Genomic DNA, 19020 nt, shown 5'->3' with positions numbered 1-19020 from the left:
CAAACACATGGAGTGTTTCACTATTACAGAACATGACTGACAGATAAATATTTCCTAAGGAATATGTGCTGCATATACTTCCTACAGTCATTGATACATTTAGAAATGTGGAATATTTTTCCATACAAAACATAACAATATGCAGTCCATTTCATTACAAACTAAATACGTTTTTAATGAAAATAAAGTTAAAATGCTTACATTAAATCCATTGCTTGCCTACTGATGCCTTGTATGGCTTCATTAGAGGTGCTTGGCATTATGTCTACTAATGACTTCACTAAGATATCAATGGTTCATATTGAATTTATGACCAAAAAATAGTTACTATGTCTTCATGTTAGTTTAGGGAATGAGATTAACCTTTTCTTTAACCGTATTGATATTTTACCTGTCTGATAACCAAAATTAAATACAGAAGGAACATGTTTACAACATTTTAGTAAAGTATACTACAAAGATGTAAAAGTTGGGTTTACGTTTTGAAGACAAAATATAAATACATACTATCTAGTTAAAATGTGGCTTTCTTTACTTCCTTAATCAAATCTAAGAACATAGGTAATGTTACAGTTGATCTAATTACATAAAACCATAATATGTACCAATAAAGTTATAAAATATATGACGAATAAGCAGTTTTTTCTGTACTCTTTACAATACAAAAACCACTGCATTGCAGCATAAAGCTGTGTAGATATTTATCATAAGATTCTGCACTGTGTATCATCTCATTATCACTGTGGAAGAAGTATCTGTACAATGACTACTAAACCAGTTCTAAAGGGTACCATGTTTGGGACCTGGAAATATGGTGTATTGTCTGCAAGCTAGAAAGTCATGTTTGTTTTAGAACTATTAACCTAGGTTTCACTTTACAAGATAAATTTAAAATTAAAAAAAATCTAATTTAAAGACAATGACCTCACCACTTCATATTTTTGGAACTGGCTGCTTCATAATCCAAAAGCTGTGTATGAAGCCATTGGCATGTAAAGTCTTTTCTCCTTTGTAATTTCTCATCTAAAGTAGTATCCAGCTGCAAAAATTCTTCTTGTTTACCTGGGGAGGAAAAAAGATACTCCTGTCTTTCATTATTATTTTCAAATATCACTTTTTTAAGATTCCCCAGATAAACTTTGAGCATATTGCCTTTTATAAAAGAAAAAAAACAATTACTTAATTTTCTTGCAAAGAGTCCAACTAACTTGAATTTCTTCAGATATATTTGAGAAATGCTTTTAAATTAAATTTGAATTTTATGGTTTATTTTATCTTTTGGGATTAAATATTGGCCTTCTGAATAAATTTGGTTTTATTGGGAAATAAGATTCTCCTTTATTCTGAAATATATATGGGAATATATATTATACATAAATTGTCATAACATCTGTGAATGTTGCTTATTTGTGCTATTTGTATGCTTAAAAATACACATTCTATAAGGCAAAAATATCACCATTATATGCAAGAGTGGACACATGGCAATCTTATTGCTCTGATCTATCTTTTACTGATATGATTCATTAAGTCACTTTAATGGCACTTTCTGATATTGAATTTCAAAGCAATTGCCCAATGAATGAAATTATTTTTCACAACTTACTACCTACTTTTGGATCACAAGAGACATCCAAAGACAGAGAATAAAATAGCAACATTATGAAAAAAAAGCTGTACAATTCTGGAGATCCTTCAGTTTTGGGGACCATTCTGGTGAATACCAGATACGTTCTGAAGCACAAGGAAGAAGGTGGCAGAATTGGAAGACCTTGTAGGGGAAGCATCATTGTTGCATGGGGACATTAATGGATTAAAATAACTTTTTATTTTCTGCCCTTATACATCAACATAAATTATGTCTTTTTGGCTTTGACTCAGGGCTTTTATGAGACATCAGAAAACTTTTTTTTTGTACAAAAGTATTTTGTTTTTCTCTTTAATCTTATTTCAGCTGACATTGAGTTAGCTTCCCTCTTGCTGATTATTCCTTTTTTCCTTTCAAAGATTTTTCTTTCTCTTGGTGATAGGCAAACTCAGCAGCTACTAGAAGTTGCTTAGTAAACTGTAGGAGCATACCTGTCCTTTTGCACCTGAACCAGCAAAGAACGGAGGTCACTCCGCTTTGTATCAAGTCCATTTGCCCACTGTGAATGACTTGACTATCACTAACTGTAAAGGGGGGAGAGGAGGGATGTCAGAATTGCCTTTAAGGTCAATGGTTTCCTCATATTTTAAGCTTTAGTTTTCATTCCTGGTTTGACAACATAAACTGAATTTACAGGCTATTCACCAACTCACCTTTGTAGGAGGTTTGCTACATTACGTTTAGTATTTTTTTAAGTTTTCCTACTGTAAAAATTATAATTTACTTTGCATAAGCTGCAAAATGTAGTTCCCCACTTGCATTTTACCTGTTTTTACAGTGCGCTCATTGCTTTCATCTTTTAGCTCTAAGTGAATATTTTTAAAGTATCATAGCTTTTTATTTCATAGTCTGAAATACAAATGTTTTTTGGTTATGCTCTCCATTTATCTTGATATAGAGAATCTCCATTCAAATGAAATCCATTCCCTAAGATGAACATGTTCAATTCCCAAATCCATAATTAACCTATGACAATTAGGCAAGGTCCTGGTCTGGAATATGAAGTCATATATGTCTTGCTAGTGACTCACAGACTAGAATTCAGGCAGAAGAATTTATCCTCAGTTGATGCAAAGAACTTTCATTTACCTGCTTAGGAGGACAGAAAATGAAAATCTTGGATGGAGAGTCACTGTATCTACCCAAATGAGGTTGAGGGCTGACTAAAAAGATCAAGCAGCGAACTGCTCAATCAGTGCCAAATATTAAAATATAGAGAGTCCTATATAGAGGTCATCTCCTTCCTTGATTAAAGTGGGAGCCATTTCTTCTCTTCTAAGTTTATGATACTGCCTTCCCCTGTTCCTGGTTCAGTACAGCTTTCTGGCCTTTAAATTTTGAACATGTATAGGTTCCAAGTCTGCACTGGTACCCTTATAGCTCTCCAGATGAAGAAGATGCTGATTTATAACAGCAGTAAGAAACATTCTGTATGACTTTGTAAGAGCAGTCCCGGAGATTGAGCCTTCTGCTTTTCAGCATATATTCTCCAGTGAGGAATAATTCCCCAAGACATTATCTTTCGGGTTTTTTCTTATCTGTATTCAGTATTACCATCTTTCTCAGGAGAATTACTTCTTCCCATTAAAAGGAACAGTATTATTAATGCATTTAATAAAATGGTTTTTTTTTCCTTTTCCTCCACAAAAAAGGGGAATCTATGTAGGGATTTAAAATCCGTATTAGAAGTTCATGCCTGAGTCTGTGTGTCAGTTATGGTCAAAAGAAGATGCATATATAATAAGCTATGAAAAAACTTACAAAAAAAGAAGAATATTTTAACTTGGCAAGTCATTTTTCCAAAATGATTGTAATAATCAAACTGCCTTAGTTGCAGTTTGAATTTTTGACTGAATTAGGTTTGAAACACAATTGGTTCTATTCAATAAAATTTTGTTTCATTTTTAATTAATTTTTATTTATTTTGCATGGTAACTACTGAATATTATTGAAATAAGAAAGTGACCAGGATAAAAGTGCACACAATAGTTTTTTTTTTCTAAAAATTATATACGCTATTAAACAGAGTATTCTTGTTCCATATTAGTGTTAACAGCAGCTTTTTTTTCTCAAATGGGCAGGCACTGTTCAATAGCTTGTTTAATAATGCTGCAGAAAACTTTATTCTATTTTCTTATTTGGAACATACCCATATTTTTACTTTTTAATAGTAACAACTCTCTTTTTAATTCTTATGAAAAAATACTACGTTATGAATTAGAACACAGCATTATCACTTTTCTACTCCACTTATGAACATCATGTGTTTGAGGATCTGGTGTATCAGTATCATTAACATGCATTTGCTTGATAGCTTTCTTAAATTAGGGCTCTGGGTTTTTTAAAAACCTGGACCTGATTTTGTAGAAGCACTAACACTCACAAATTCCACAGAAGTTCCAAAAAGCTGTAAGCATTCTGCATCTTTGAAATGGATCAGACCTATAATCTTTAATTGTTAAACCCAGACAACTCTTAGAATATCAAAGAAAAAAGGAATACATCAAAGAAGGCATAACTCTGTCAAAAACCAAATTAATCACAGAGGTATTTAAAGTATCGTACCCTCATTAGATTATCACTTCTAAGCTTTCAATCTTTTTGACTTTTCTTACATGACACACACGTTAATAATTTAAGATTGGAATAGCCTTACATTTGGCAGTAACACAGTAATGATTTTTAGGTGTTGCCAATTAATCATCCACACACATACTGCGCACTTAGGCCAGATCCAATGCAGCTTTCAGGGGCACCTACTGCCGTTTTCCTGCAGAATGTGGGCATCTAAGAAGAGAGAACTTATTCAGAAGAGCCTGTGCACCTGAAATGTCCTTGGAGCTGAAAATTACAGGAAAATAACAAATTCTTTTCTAGGCCCCCAAATCAATATGCTGAACCTGAACTTTGGGATCCAGAAAAATGTTGTCCTCCGTCTGTCAAATTCATTTGCTGGGCATGCTCTGAGACAGCACGATTCATGATCAGTTTAAAATATGGATGTTACTTTATGTACTTCAAATTAGACTATCACTGGATAATCCATTAAGTGAGTTAAAGGAGAACTGCTAAGAATCTGTGAACTAATTCTGGTGATGTGCCCTAAATTCTAGACAGAGTCAGTTTTCTTCTCACAGGATTTCCTTCAAGACTGATGCATCTTGTGCCCTCAGCTGTAGCAGTCAGCTTTAAAAAGAGGATTGAAACATACCCAGAGGGAATAGTTTGGCATGTGGAAGCCAGAGATTCAAACCTCACCAAGTTAAGGAGTACCTGAAACTTGTCTCCCATTGCCTAAGGCATACCTCATACCCACGTTCCCCAGTGCAAGGGCAAGTGTTCTTAACAGCAAGCCAGTACACAAAAAGAAGGAAGATGGCTACACAATGTCTACCTTCAGGGTGATCTTTCAGATTCTGCATTTTAGATTTCAGATTCTATACCCAGGAAACATCGATCTTGATTGTTGTAAATCCCAGTTAGCTACTCGACTCTTTGTCAATTTATGAGCAAGTGCATGCTGAGGAACAGTGATTCAACAGTGATTTTTTTTTTTCAAATCTATTTGATGATGGGAAGATGAAAGTTCTAACTTTAATCTGTCATATGTTTCTTGAAACAGAGAAGTGCGTGGAGAAGTCTGCATTGTATCCAACCTTTTACAGTTAAATTTTGTGTTTAGAGGGTGATTTAATTCACTTCAAAACTTGCTTCATACAGAATACAATACAAATAAAGTAGGAGACTAAGAAAACGAAGACCTACAATGTGAAAGAAGGGCTTGGAATTTCTTCAGCATTCTAAGTTTTCCTCCCTTAATATAAAAAATATGTCACCAGAGTTAATTTTGTCAATATGTATTCTGGAAATGGTGCTCTTAATATAGGAATTAAGCAGCTGAGTTTGGGTATAAAATTCATATCTATGCTATTAATATATTGAAATTTTTCTTATCTGTCAATATTCTGGTATACACTACTGGTCAGCAATATATATTATGAGGGCATGTGCGTGTGAGTCTGTGCACGAGTGTACAAACTCTATAAAAAGATTATTCTGAATGATAATTAAAATTATATATACCCTGTGAGGACTTCTATAATTTCTCCTATGTCTTCTACAAAGTTATGTTATACAATCATAAAATTGTTGTGATGTGCCCTAAATTCTAGACAGAGTCAGTTTTCTTCTCACAGGATTTCCTTCAAGACTGATGCATCTTGTGCCCTCAGCTGTAGCAGTCAGCTTTAAAAAGAGGATTGAAACATACCCAGAGGGAATAGTTTGGCATGTGGAAGCCAGAGATTCAAACCTCACCAAGTTAAGGAGTACCTGAAACTTGTCTCCCATTGCCTAAGGCATACCTCATACCCACGTTCCCCAGTGCAAGGGCAAGTGTTCTTAACAGCAAGCCAGTACACAAAAAGAAGGAAGATGGCTACACAATGTCTACCTTCAGGGTGATCTTTCAGATTCTGCATTTTAGATTTCAGATTCTATACCCAGGAAACATCGATCTTGATTGTTGTAAATCCCAGTTAGCTACTCGACTCTTTGTCAATTTATGAGCAAGTGCATGCTGAGGAACAGTGATTCAACAGTGATTTTTTTTTTTCAAATCTATTTGATGATGGGAAGATGAAAGTTCTAACTTTAATCTGTCATATGTTTCTTGAAACAGAGAAGTGCGTGGAGAAGTCTGCATTGTATCCAACCTTTTACAGTTAAATTTTGTGTTTAGAGGGTGATTTAATTCACTTCAAAACTTGCTTCATACAGAATACAATACAAATAAAGTAGGAGACTAAGAAAACGAAGACCTACAATGTGAAAGAAGGGCTTGGAATTTCTTCAGCATTCTAAGTTTTCCTCCCTTAATATAAAAAATATGTCACCAGAGTTAATTTTGTCAATATGTATTCTGGAAATGGTGCTCTTAATATAGGAATTAAGCAGCTGAGTTTGGGTATAAAATTCATATCTATGCTATTAATATATTGAAATTTTTCTTATCTGTCAATATTCTGGTATACACTACTGGTCAGCAATATATATTATGAGGGCATGTGCGTGTGAGTCTGTGCACGAGTGTACAAACTCTATAAAAAGATTATTCTGAATGATAATTAAAATTATATATACCCTGTGAGGACTTCTATAATTTCTCCTATGTCTTCTACAAAGTTATGTTATACAATCATAAAATTGTTTAGATTGGAAAAGACCTTTAAGATCATCAGGTCTATGTTATAATACATATTAATAAATAATCTTGAAATACCAAACCTAAAATCCAACTTTTTATCTCATTTTCTCCGTATGTTAGTAAACAAACAAAATGGCATTATTTCTGTCACAATCTGTACAATACACACAAAACAGAAAGCAAGAACTACATGAGTAATAACATTGCTACCAAGGCAAGAAACTGAAGAATTTGGAAACAGACAGGAAAATAACACCCCCCGTCCTCCACCCCCAAAACCATCCAGAAATTTATAGCAGAATGTAAGAGAAATGAAAGAAATTTTTTGTCTTCCACAAAAAGCTTGACACATTTGTCAGAAGTCACAAAATACACCTAAGCATTACATAGCAAGCACTACATGCCCAAAATACTGGTTTTGGAAAAAGAACGGTATTTAGAGTGGTCTTTTAGCATGCTTACAGGTATTCAATGAATACATTTATATTAGCAATATATAGAAGGCATCCAGGCAGTTGGTAGTATAATGTGGCAGTAACAGATACAGAGTTCTTCTCACTTAAAATTATAGTATTTCCAGATAATGTTTATCTACAACTCAGGTCTGGAATTTTCAGATGGTGAAACATACATTTCTACCATAAAACCGCAGAAACTTGTTCGTAACATAGCCGTACTGTATGGATTAATTGATTTTAGATGTTACTTTTTCATCTGAGTAACTTTTGACTAAATCGATGTCCACCTCTAGGACTGGAATGAATGAAATAAAAATATTTATAGCAGTGTCTGAGTGAGTTCACGGCTCAATAAAAGATGAGATACAATTTTTTCACAAGAATACCACATCAGGTTATACATGCAAAATTTCTTGACGCTTAAAAATGCATTATCAATTACACCACAATCAATGTTGAACATGGGAGCGCTGATCAACTCACAAGAGCACATCTTTCAAAAATTATAAAAGCAATTATTGAAAAGAAAAAAATATTTCTGAGTATTTTTTTCTAAAACTTTTGCCCTTTTTCTCTCTTTACCAGGTATTTCAGATCTTTTCATGGTATAAATAAGGTCTACTATATTACTATTCCATCTGCAAACCTCCTTTTCTTCTCTAATCTCTTCATCTGCTATTGTAATCATGTCCTTTTTACCACATGACTGTTCTTGACCTCACCCTCGCACTCATTCTTCCTGCACTGAATCCAGGTATGCACCACACTCCTAGTTAAGACCATAGTCTTTATTTTGGCTGTCCTTTTTCTCCCTGTTTTCATTTCTACTTTTTACTGTTTTTTATACTGTGCTCTATTTCTGGGTGATTAACAACAGTAATAGAGCTTCACCTACTTAGTTCATCCTGCTTCAGCGGTTACCACTTTTCAGCCCGTGCTTTCTGTGTTCTCTCTTTGATGTCTTTTTATTAGATCATGTAAAAGCCGAACTCTTTCATTGAGATTCTTAAACCACTGAAACTGTACAAATTTCAGCTTCTGAATTCAAGGAAAACAGGATTTCATACTTGGGCCTTCCCATACATTCTTTTCTATTTTGCTACTTGTTCTTGCCTCTGCAGAATACACCACCACTACTAGTTATCAGTAGTAATTAGTATTTATCCGTAGCTTATTGGTTCTGCTCAATTTGTTCCTTTCCCCACATTGAGGCAAATCCAAGTCTTACTTAATCTTCAGTGCTGTACTTTTAGGACACCTCATTTAAAGGTATTTCTTCCTATTCATATCACAATAGCGTTGATGAAGTTCTCCCAGTATTTCCCAATTATCAAATCTCTTTCACTGCAACCCTCTGATCACACAAATATCTTGCAAACTACTACTCCATATTAAATTACTTATGTCTTTTACTCTTCTTGTGAACATGGCACATTTTCCTTTGAATTGCTTCACAAGCTTCACTTTCCTGGCACTGACTTCAAGGCAGCATTAAACACTGTTCCTTCCAATTTATCCATCTTTTGCAACTTTTATGGGATGTCACCACTTTCTGTACTCCTCCATTTATGTTAAACAGAATTTCTCATTTCCTTTCTATAATTTCCTTCATAACAATATCAGTTTCTTGTAATGAAATTTCTTAAGACACACAACACCTTTCTGACTTGATCTGTAAACCTAAAGAAATGTTTCACCTGAGGTGTGTACAGGAAGATGCCACACATGCAGTTGTTGATTTCATTTGTTGCTAATTTACGACTGTTCTGAACCGATTCAGGCAGTGAATCTTGGGATAAGAACTTGAATATCTATTTGGGGAAAGATAGAGGGATTGAATAGTGAAGGGCTAATAATAATAATAATAATAATAATAATAATAATAATAATAATGTAAGAATAGGCTGCTTGGGTCAATTAAAAATAAGTCATAGAGATGGGAAGAAAAAAATAAAGGAACAGTAGTGCACTGGTTTAATACAGGTCACTCTCTCTAATAAGTTGTATGGGATTCACTTATCCACCAAATAAAGAATTACTTCATTTAAAAAGTAAGCCAGAAAACAAAACAATATTCTGCCATTTGATTAAGCTGGTTAATATTGTACCATTTAAACCATCACATTTAGAGATATGTGGACAACTGTTCAAACACATTCATATCAAGGAGATATTCAGCAAATTGATTTATTTCTTCAGAATGCTACAACAGTCATTTTACATTGGAATTAAACATATAGTTATGGTTATTTATTTTAACCTCATTGAATGACAAAGGCCATGTGAATTTTTTGCCATAGAAAAGCAGAAAAGCAGAAGAAAAAGCAGGAGAATAAATTGCAAAAACATTTGAAAATGTTAAGATTCTAATTTCTTTCAAAACTTCCAAGTCTGGAAGTGCAAATATCAAGCTCTGGTGACTTTGCGTTTACTAAATTTTTGATTAAATGCTATATAGTCACTGACTCCACTCAGTTGAAATGTATCAGCTGCTCTAGGTATTTTTGTTTGTACTAAGGTAAGTATTGAAGGCATCCAAAGATCAAACTCTTCAGTCCCAGTATGTTGTTGGACTCTTATATTGTGGTAATAGTATAATTAGCAGCATTACTGCTAGGATAGTCAGAAATTTTCATACTGGATTAATGCTGTGGTGAAAGTCAAGATAGATTGTATTTTACTCAGGAATAAATGTAAAACAAGTGACAACAGAGTATATATAAAGAATATTTCAGTATCTCAGCATCCACCTACACACAGAGGCAGACACACAGACACAGACAGACACACAGACACAGACACACACACATGGCTTCCTTGTGTTCCCCAAACTTAAAACAGATCAAAGTTGCATTACAACTAAAAAAACCTGACTAACATTTCTCAGTCCAGCCACCTAAGGTCAGACTTGTTTATAGGTTGGGAAATAACATGAAATAGCTTCTTGTTTTAAAAAATAAGTTGTTTCTTTTTTAAAAACCAACCAAACAAAAAAAGCCCAACCCAAACCCCAGGTCTACAAAGCCAGAGAAACTACAGGGATGATATTCTACACATGCACACACAGAGGTGAGTTCCTGATGTAAACTACTTCCTGCAACAGCACTCTTCAAGACCCGCTCAGGCTTTTACAGGTTCAAAAAGTACACAAAAAACCTTACAGTTTTATACCTGGAGTATAGCTAAGAGTGACCCAGAGATCTCTGGATAGTCAAGGTCCTTGAAGAACCAAAGACATCAAGGAGGAGTAAAAAAAATATTTTGAAATTATGTGTTCAGTGTTTCCACCCTTAGTTATCCATTAGTAAATGTAAGGAACAAATAAGATGGAAGTAGATTGAGCCTATTTTGTTTACCCTTACTGCCTACACCCTATCTCTACTTTTTCTCATAATCTTCGGGAATTAATAAACTCCCTAACTTCTCTACTGAAAAGAGGAATGGATTTTATACTGCTTAGGAGAAAATGAAGAGATGCATAACATCAAAAATATTTTTTACAGAATCTTTTAATAGATTTTATTTCTATACATTCCAGTTTTTAAAATTAACTGACAGAAACAATCAAGAACTGGAACAGAACTGTTTAGTTGCTCAGTAATGAAAGAGCATTCCCAAGCAAGAAAAGATTATCACTTCACATGGTGTCCAAGCTAGACGAATACCTTTCTCTAAATTCAATAAACCAAGCAAAATTATTTAAGACATCAGATCTTCCAAAGGAATTCTCAAAAAAACAAATACAAAGGAACATTTTGTAAGAGCGCAGGAGGTCTAACTACTATGTTGTCCCCTATCAAGAGGGAAAAAAATACAAAATAAAACACATTTTATTGAGTGTGACAACCATTAAGGTAGGTTTTGTTTGTACTGAAGGCCTTAAAAGTACAAGAAAGGGACAAAAAAATCCAAACCCAGCAAAAGATTTGTTCAAAGTAACGATTTGAGGTTGCTAGGTGAAAAGAAGAAGACAGATATGCCAAGTATTAAAAAAATTAATAATAATAAATTATTACTCAGGAGAAGTATGAAGTTAGTCAGTAAAGCTGACTTACACTACATTAATAATTGTTCCATAATTTTTATGAGCAAGTAATTAAAATATGTACTTTTGTATCACAGCTTGGGAATGTACATTAAAAAAGGTCTTTATTATGTTTACTCTTGAGAATAAACATTTTTTCTAGATAGTTATCTGAATAATATATGAACTTGTTTTTTCAAACTCATGTTCATCAACACACGTGATGTACACGAGTACCATAGGCGACTGGTACTTTTCAATGCAGAGTAACACTGAAAGCGAAATAATGAAATTATTGTATTAATGTCAATACATAGTTCAGTTATGAATACCTATGACTTGGTTATCTATTTATCTATTATGTATATATACAATTTTCAATTTAGAAGTGTTGCATTTTGTGGGGGTGAAACTCTAGCTTGCTTTCTGATGCTGACATGAAATACCTGTTGCTATTTGTAGAAGGTACTGTGACAACAATTCACAGCTTTGTCAGTGCAGTAATGCATAACAGCAGAACTGCTCTGCATTGTCAGATATACACACAAAGTCTACACAGACTAAGTGCAAGGCTGCTGTTTAATTTACTTTATAGTAAAACCCAGAGGTACCACTGAAGATCAGGCCTGTCATTATGCCAAACGTTGTATAAACAAGGCTTGATTTAATGCTCATTGAATTCAATGGAAGGAAAGTCTCAGATAGACATGGTTCTTTTTCTTAAGACTCTACATCTAACGTGAGTTAATCCCCAAGCGTGTACAATTCTTATAAATTTATATCCAGCTTAAAAATATCCATAAATAATAAACTTAGGAGTGACTATAAATAAATATAGACATAAAAGTACTAATTCTTATTATTAAGTTATACTTAATTGGTTGATACATCATGGAAGAAAATAAACAATATGAAATTCCAGTGTTTTATGAATCTATTAAAAAAGGGAATTCCATTTGTAAAGAAGGACAGGTAAAAAAAGCAAAACAAAACCACAATTTGCCTGTAAGTTGCCCCAGGATAATTCTTAATTCATAGGGCTCAAAGAGCTTAGTATTTTTATAGATTTCTTGATTAATTGGACTGAAATTTTTAGCTTGTAAACACATGAAAATTGCAAGAATTCAAACATAGTATGTAATTTTAGAGAAACCAACACATAGTCAAGAGTATTCAGCCCCAGGGGAACCAAACTCACTTAATTATATTGATTTTGGATCAGTTATAGTTACAATGGCACAGTTTTTTTCTATCCATGAAGAGAAGGTTTGAATGATTTACCTAACTGAATGAAGAAACCAGAGCTGAAAAAGGAAGAAATTAGCCCTGACTCCTCCTGTTCTTTTACAGAATTTTTAGACCTTTATTTTAATTATTTTTTTGAATGAGAAAATGAGCAAAACAAAAAACCCCCAGTTGTCTTACTGAACTTAATCTTCTTTAAGCTTGATTGTAAATATTTTATTCTTAAGAGTTGGTGTGTTTAAATTACTTTCTTTTTTACTAAACTTTGCTATGAAGCCAAATTTGCTATGAAACTCTCCAACTTACTGACTTACATATATATTTCTATGTATATAGATGCAAAAATCATTTGAAAAGGAGGGAATAAGTTAAATACCATGATGATTCCTAATAGTTGAATTTGCCTCATGTGCATTGTTTATATTTGCAATAGCTTTCAAGACAGCCATAACTAATTAACTTAAAAGTATATTTTGTTTTACCTGTTGCATAACAACAGGTAAAACAGTCGTCCATTCCTAGCTTTGCTTGTTTGCAGACAATTATCTAATCTCCTGCAAACAGCACAGGAATTTACAGAGAAAGTCTGATCCAAAAAGGGGTGAAATCCCATAAATTCCAATTAGGTAAGCAAACTCCCACTTGAGATTAAGGAACTTGAATAGCTAATCTTACACTATTTACTCCAGAAAAAGAGAACAGATGATTATATTAATGAGTTTTACAACCTTATAGACTAAATTAGGCTATTAAAATTGTATTGGCTTACATGGGAATTTGTATACAATTAAACATGTTTATGATTAAATATGTTTTTTTATATGAATTAAATATGATTTAACTGGCCAAACCGAGATTTTACTTCCACTGTAACAGCCATTGTCATGAAGAAGAACAAACAGCATTCCATTGCCAGGTTTGAATGTAACAAGAAAATACCTGCTTTTTGCCTTATATTGGAGAACTTGTTTTCTAAGGAAGATTCTAATATAGTTTCCTTTTCATATAAGATACAACAATTTTAACACAAAGTAAGCGGAGTGAAAGGGCAAACAGAATTCTTTAAAACAATTGAAGAAATACAGAAGTATCAAATGGTAATATTTACAGATTTTTTTTAAATTTAACTACAAAAGGACAAAGCATTATTTTGTTCAGTCAGATTTTTCTGCTTTTCTGAAAACCTAATACATTGATTGGAAGCAGTATGTTAGAGGTACTGATAACAGAGGCTAGAAAAAGGTATATGTATCTGCAGTGAGAATACAAAAACTGTATGTAAGTAAATACAGAAACTTGTCTGTAACTTGTACCACAGTTCTTGAAACTCTTTCAAATATTTGAACTTCTCCATATTCTGGTTCAGTGAATCCATCAAGGGATACTAAAACTGGAGAAATGTCTGAACAGCATGATCATCCTCCAGGCAGCCAGGTCTCTCAACAGACTCTCCTTCAGGATTCCAGCTAGAAAAGGAGGAAAACAGGAGAAAAGAATGCAAAATAGTCACTAAACCCAAGATGTCTAATTTTCAATGATATTTAAAAAGTGTTAATTCTACTTACCTTCTCCTGGATTCCAAACAGATTCTTCAGCTTTCACCTGACTAGTCCTGAATAACTATATCTCACAGTGCTCTGGGTGCTCATCGGTACTGTATCCTTGTGCAACAGTATTAATTATGCAATGAAAAAAAGGGGATTTGCCCCTACTATTTCTATAATGAAAAAATATATTGTTGATGTGAAGTCATACAAATATGTAACACTCTCAGAGGGGAAATAAAACAATTTCAAAGTAAGGAGTTAGTATGAGGCATGGATAACTCGCATGCTTCGTAATATAGTGAAATAATAGTAACTATTTGTACAAAGGTATAAAAACCAAAACTCCCGAGCAGCCGTAACTGTGCAAGAAGCAACTTTTAACATTTATTTGTAAGTAATCTTTTATAAATATTTCCATTTGTAATAAACAAAGATGTTTGAAAGAGAATTTTGAATACAGTGCACACAACTCACATGGTATGATGACAGCCTATGCAGTGTTTTAGCATATGTAGAGCAGACTACAAGTAGAGTCTGACAAAACCTAAGAAGGCAGACCTGGCTAAGAGTCAGGAGTCACGCTTATTAAATTGAACTCTCAGGGGTATCATGCAATCAGAGGTCACAATCGAGGCAACAGAAGCAATGTCACGATATCAGAGAAAGGGCCAATTCAGACCTGCTCCCTGACAGGCAGTGAGGTCACGGCTTGCGGCAAATAACTGTATTAAAAGGGAATATTCTCTGCACACTTTTAGAACTGTCATCTGAACAAACAAAGCCAGGTCATTGGTAGGTTAAATCAGAACTTTCTGCCTTAGTAGCACATAGCTTCCTTTCTTTTACATTCACTACTAATTTCTCAATTACAAAATACACATCAGCTGCTAAAGCAGATTCTCAGTAAATTTAACTTTGAAATACACAGTAGTGTTTAAATTCCTCCTTTTTAAAAGTTGAATTCTATCTTTGACAAAAGATATGCCTGGTCTCATCTTAAACTGAAAATTACTAAGCTTGCTTCATATTAGAAAACAATAAGCATGCAAGAGCTTTAGGGAAATGATTCTCCACAGTCAATTTCTTAGTAACCCTAATACTCAATCTGCATTTAGAAACCATTAAAAAATGAAAGTTATTAATAATCTGCTTGTTTAAAGTTGAAGTTAACTGAATTTCTTCTTTTGTCTGGCTACTTGGATTTTTTTATCTCGTTACCTGGACTAGGTTATCTACAAGATTCTACAAATGTAGCAATTTATTAAATTATAACCATGTTGGACTAGTTAACTTGACAGTAAACCCGCAAAGAAAGAACTAGTCTAGATTGTCAGGTAAATAAAACTTTATTCAAAAATATTATCTTTGTATGCAGCCTTTCTTAAGAATATGAGAAAAAAATGTATAAAATAACTGGAAAATCCAATATCTCTACCTTTTTTACACAAATAAACCAGGTAAAATATCTGCAGTGCATAAATCAAAACAGCAAAAACCTATGAATTTCAAACAACTGCTAAAATGTTTCTGTATTGCACACGGTAAGAATTGAACTGTGAAGTTATGAAATCAGAAGATGTACATTATAGAAATAACACAGCATAGATGTTACAGAGATATCACTGCATGATTGTACTTTTTTATTAAAATATTTGAATTACTTGCAATTCCTTGTAAAATCATCTAAGTCTACCATACATATTATTTTATAGATTACATGAAACTTGTAAAAGTTATAAGACTTCGGTATAAGAGTTAGTACTGAATAACATAAAATTTTCAATATCTGGATTTCAATTTTAGAGTCTTGTTTTAATGTTTTGCTTGAAAAATGTTGCACATTACCAAAATATATTATGTATCTGAACCACAACATTATTACTTATAAAAAAAAAATATACTTAAATGTGTGTTCAGTACTGAACACATTAAAATGGCCTTTTCAGAATGCTGTAGATGCCTGACCTCATTAATAGTAGTAATTCTCCATAACACCATAGTTCCCATTACAGAGTAGGAAAAAAATAATTCTTTTATATGAAACTTTAATCGATTACATTTTCAAATCAATGAAAAGCTCTGGAGTAATGGCCTTCCTTTAATTCACCTCTAAAAGTACTTAAAATATGCAGAGGTTTTGCTATTAGAATGTATAGCTACAGGAAACTTTAATTGTGATTTAAATTGTACCATGTTGTCCAACTGAAACAAGATTTCTACCTATAAAATATTTCTAATAATACATCATATTCCTGATTCATAGCTCCATAACAAATGGAAATTCCGTTGCCAGATGAACATTTGTGCACTGCAACAGTCATGATACTTTTATGGACACAGAACTTTCATTTTCTGTGGCCTATGTTGAAATACCATTTGCATACCAATATGATTTTAATGCTTGAACTACTCACTTTGGAAAATGCTTGGAATATATCTGAAAATGCACTTTTAATGACCTCTTCATTAGAAATTGGTTTTTTGAAGTGCAAAAAGAGTATTGGGTATTGTTCAGTAAAAGTAAAACAAATAAACAAACCACCCCGATATTGACTACAGTCCTCAGGCATCCAAACAGAGGGCAACAAATTCATCAATTACTTTTAACTAGACATACTAAATCCAAGTGCTGTAACACTTTATTTTAGAGGAATTTAGCCAAACCTATTCTCCCTTACCCCCTCCAACCAAATCCATTTGGATTTAACTTGTTGCTAAAATTATCTGTCTTTGCACTCTAAGACCTGGGTCACAACCTTACTTAGGGACAGGAAATAGTTATCAGGTCACTGAATGGTCAAACGAAAAAGGATTTGAAATGCTTCGGTACTCAGGGGTCTATTCATCCAAAATGATTGCCTTATGTAGTATTAAAAGCTGTGAACGTGGAGCCAACTTGTTTACATATACATTGGCTGAGATGCAGATATCTATGCTACCTAGCTTTTGGACATAAAATGTCAAGGAAAGGAGAAAAGAGAGGTAAAATCTCAGAAGATGCAAGTAAAACTAATTGAACTATTGTGTTATCTTATTCAACAATGAGAAAAACTAGATTTCAACCTCTGGTGACATCTCAAGTGAAATCTCGTTCTCACTGAAGTCATCATTGAGTAGCTATTAGCAAAAAGCAGTAAGGTTTTTTTTTTCTTATAAGTTAAAGATTGGTAAACTACTATGGTATGAAAGCACAGGTTATAGCCTACACATTCTATAAAATCCAAGTTTTGGAAGTTTGTTGGAACAAACAAACACGCTCTCTAGCTCAGAGACTACATTTAAGTCTGATGCACTAATAAAGTCCTGACACCACCACAAATTATAACAGTCTGCAAAACAGTGGAGACATGAACAAAGAGATAATACACAGGCAGGTGAAATATGTGGTGAGAAATCTTTAACATGTGAATACAGGAACCCTAATGGCTGGAACCACAGTGAAAATTCATAATATTAAGTTGGTATGTACCTATGGCAAATACCTCCTGTTCGGCAACTTCAGGCAATTAGAAAATCTTTTCTTTTTTTTTTTTTTTTTTTTTTTAATTGAATGTGAAAAGCAAGAATATTACTAAAAACTTCATATGCCTACATCATTTATAAATATTCAGACAGTGAAGTACACTGCATAAATGCACATAAATGAAGTTCTACATATTTATTTTTAAACATATACCATAATTTCAGGACTGTTTCATTCCACGAATACTGAAAAAATCTTACAGTACCATTGATGGACAGGAGGCTAGAAAATTAGGCACAGATTTTATTTTTTAGTTTTCTTTTATAATAAGAAACTGGGCCACTAGAACTATGTAACTGAAGCTTGAGTGCGTGCACTGTAAGGCCCCTGCAGTCTTTTACAACTTTTCAGCGTACCGCTGTTGTGAACTGGGTTTGCACTCTGCCAGCAGAGCAGCTCTGACCCATGGAGAGCACTCCTTCAGATCAACACTGCCTCAGGCTTTACTGCTTTCTCCAAGAAGTCTTACATTTCAGGCATCAAGTTGAATTTCTTCTGGAGATGATTAACCCAAACCCATGACAGATTTTTTCCAAGATATCCAACTCCTTATGTTTATTTTATCCTGGCTCTTTTTGGATGTACTGGACACAAGTAACCTACTCATTTTACATGTTAAAGGGCTGGTGGAGAGCCATTAATTCCTTAAAATGAGAAAATATTTCAATGCGAGAGTTCTGTTGTGTGAGCTTAAACTAAATAATAAGAAACAAAGCCATAGAATTTTGATTTTAAAAGATAGATCCCCTCCCACACTACAGGTTTCTGTAATGCATTTTCATCACATTTCAGGACAGATCTTACATTCTCTGAAAACGTATTATTCTGTCATTTTTGTCAGTGCTGTACGGTTTAGAAACTGGTTCCCTAATGTAGCATACAAATTTAAAGCCTGGGAGATACATAATAATTACTGTAAAAATGGCAATTGGGTTAGTGAAATTGCAACGTGGCCATATTTAGAATGTGGTTATTAATCCTTTTCAGATCACAGATCAATAAATGATGACTTAATTTAGAAAGGGATGTTTGCAACCAAAGCGCTTCCTGGGAGTTGGTGCCATTTATATTTTTCCATTGAAAATAGCTAATTTCTAAAAGGTGAAAACAGCTAACATAAATTATTAGCTATATTTCAATGTCTTTTTAAATGCTCTTAAATAACAAACAATAAAATATTTAAAGCACAGAAAAAGACTAATATTAGCATTCCACTCTCAGTACCTTCTCTTAACTCTAATGCAGATATTTAAAAGCATCATTAATATGAATCAATATAAATTCTATTACCACATAAACTTTTTCTTCAATGTATTCATATTTCATAACATAGAAAATCTAAGAAACTATGTTGATCATTATGTAACAA

General features: G+C 33.4%; 1 protein-coding gene across 1 annotated transcript in view; it reads right to left on the bottom strand.

Moving 5' to 3' along the window:
- Window positions 1-19020, bottom strand: part of LRRIQ1 (leucine rich repeats and IQ motif containing 1) — a 110933-nt gene that overhangs the window by 20804 nt on the left and 71109 nt on the right. Inside the window, exon 23 of the mRNA XM_009646331.2 lies at window positions 930-1062. Within this exon, the coding sequence (XP_009644626.1) occupies window positions 930-1062 (133 nt within the window). The remainder of the gene's footprint in view (window positions 1-929; window positions 1063-19020) is intronic.

Source organism: Egretta garzetta, unplaced genomic scaffold (assembly GCF_000687185.1).
Source record: "Egretta garzetta isolate BGI_Z169 unplaced genomic scaffold, ASM68718v1 scaffold68, whole genome shotgun sequence".
NCBI classification, from domain to species: domain Eukaryota; kingdom Metazoa; phylum Chordata; class Aves; order Pelecaniformes; family Ardeidae; genus Egretta; species Egretta garzetta.
Note: the sequence above shows the minus strand (reverse complement) of the source record. Positions and strands in the feature narration are given on the sequence as shown.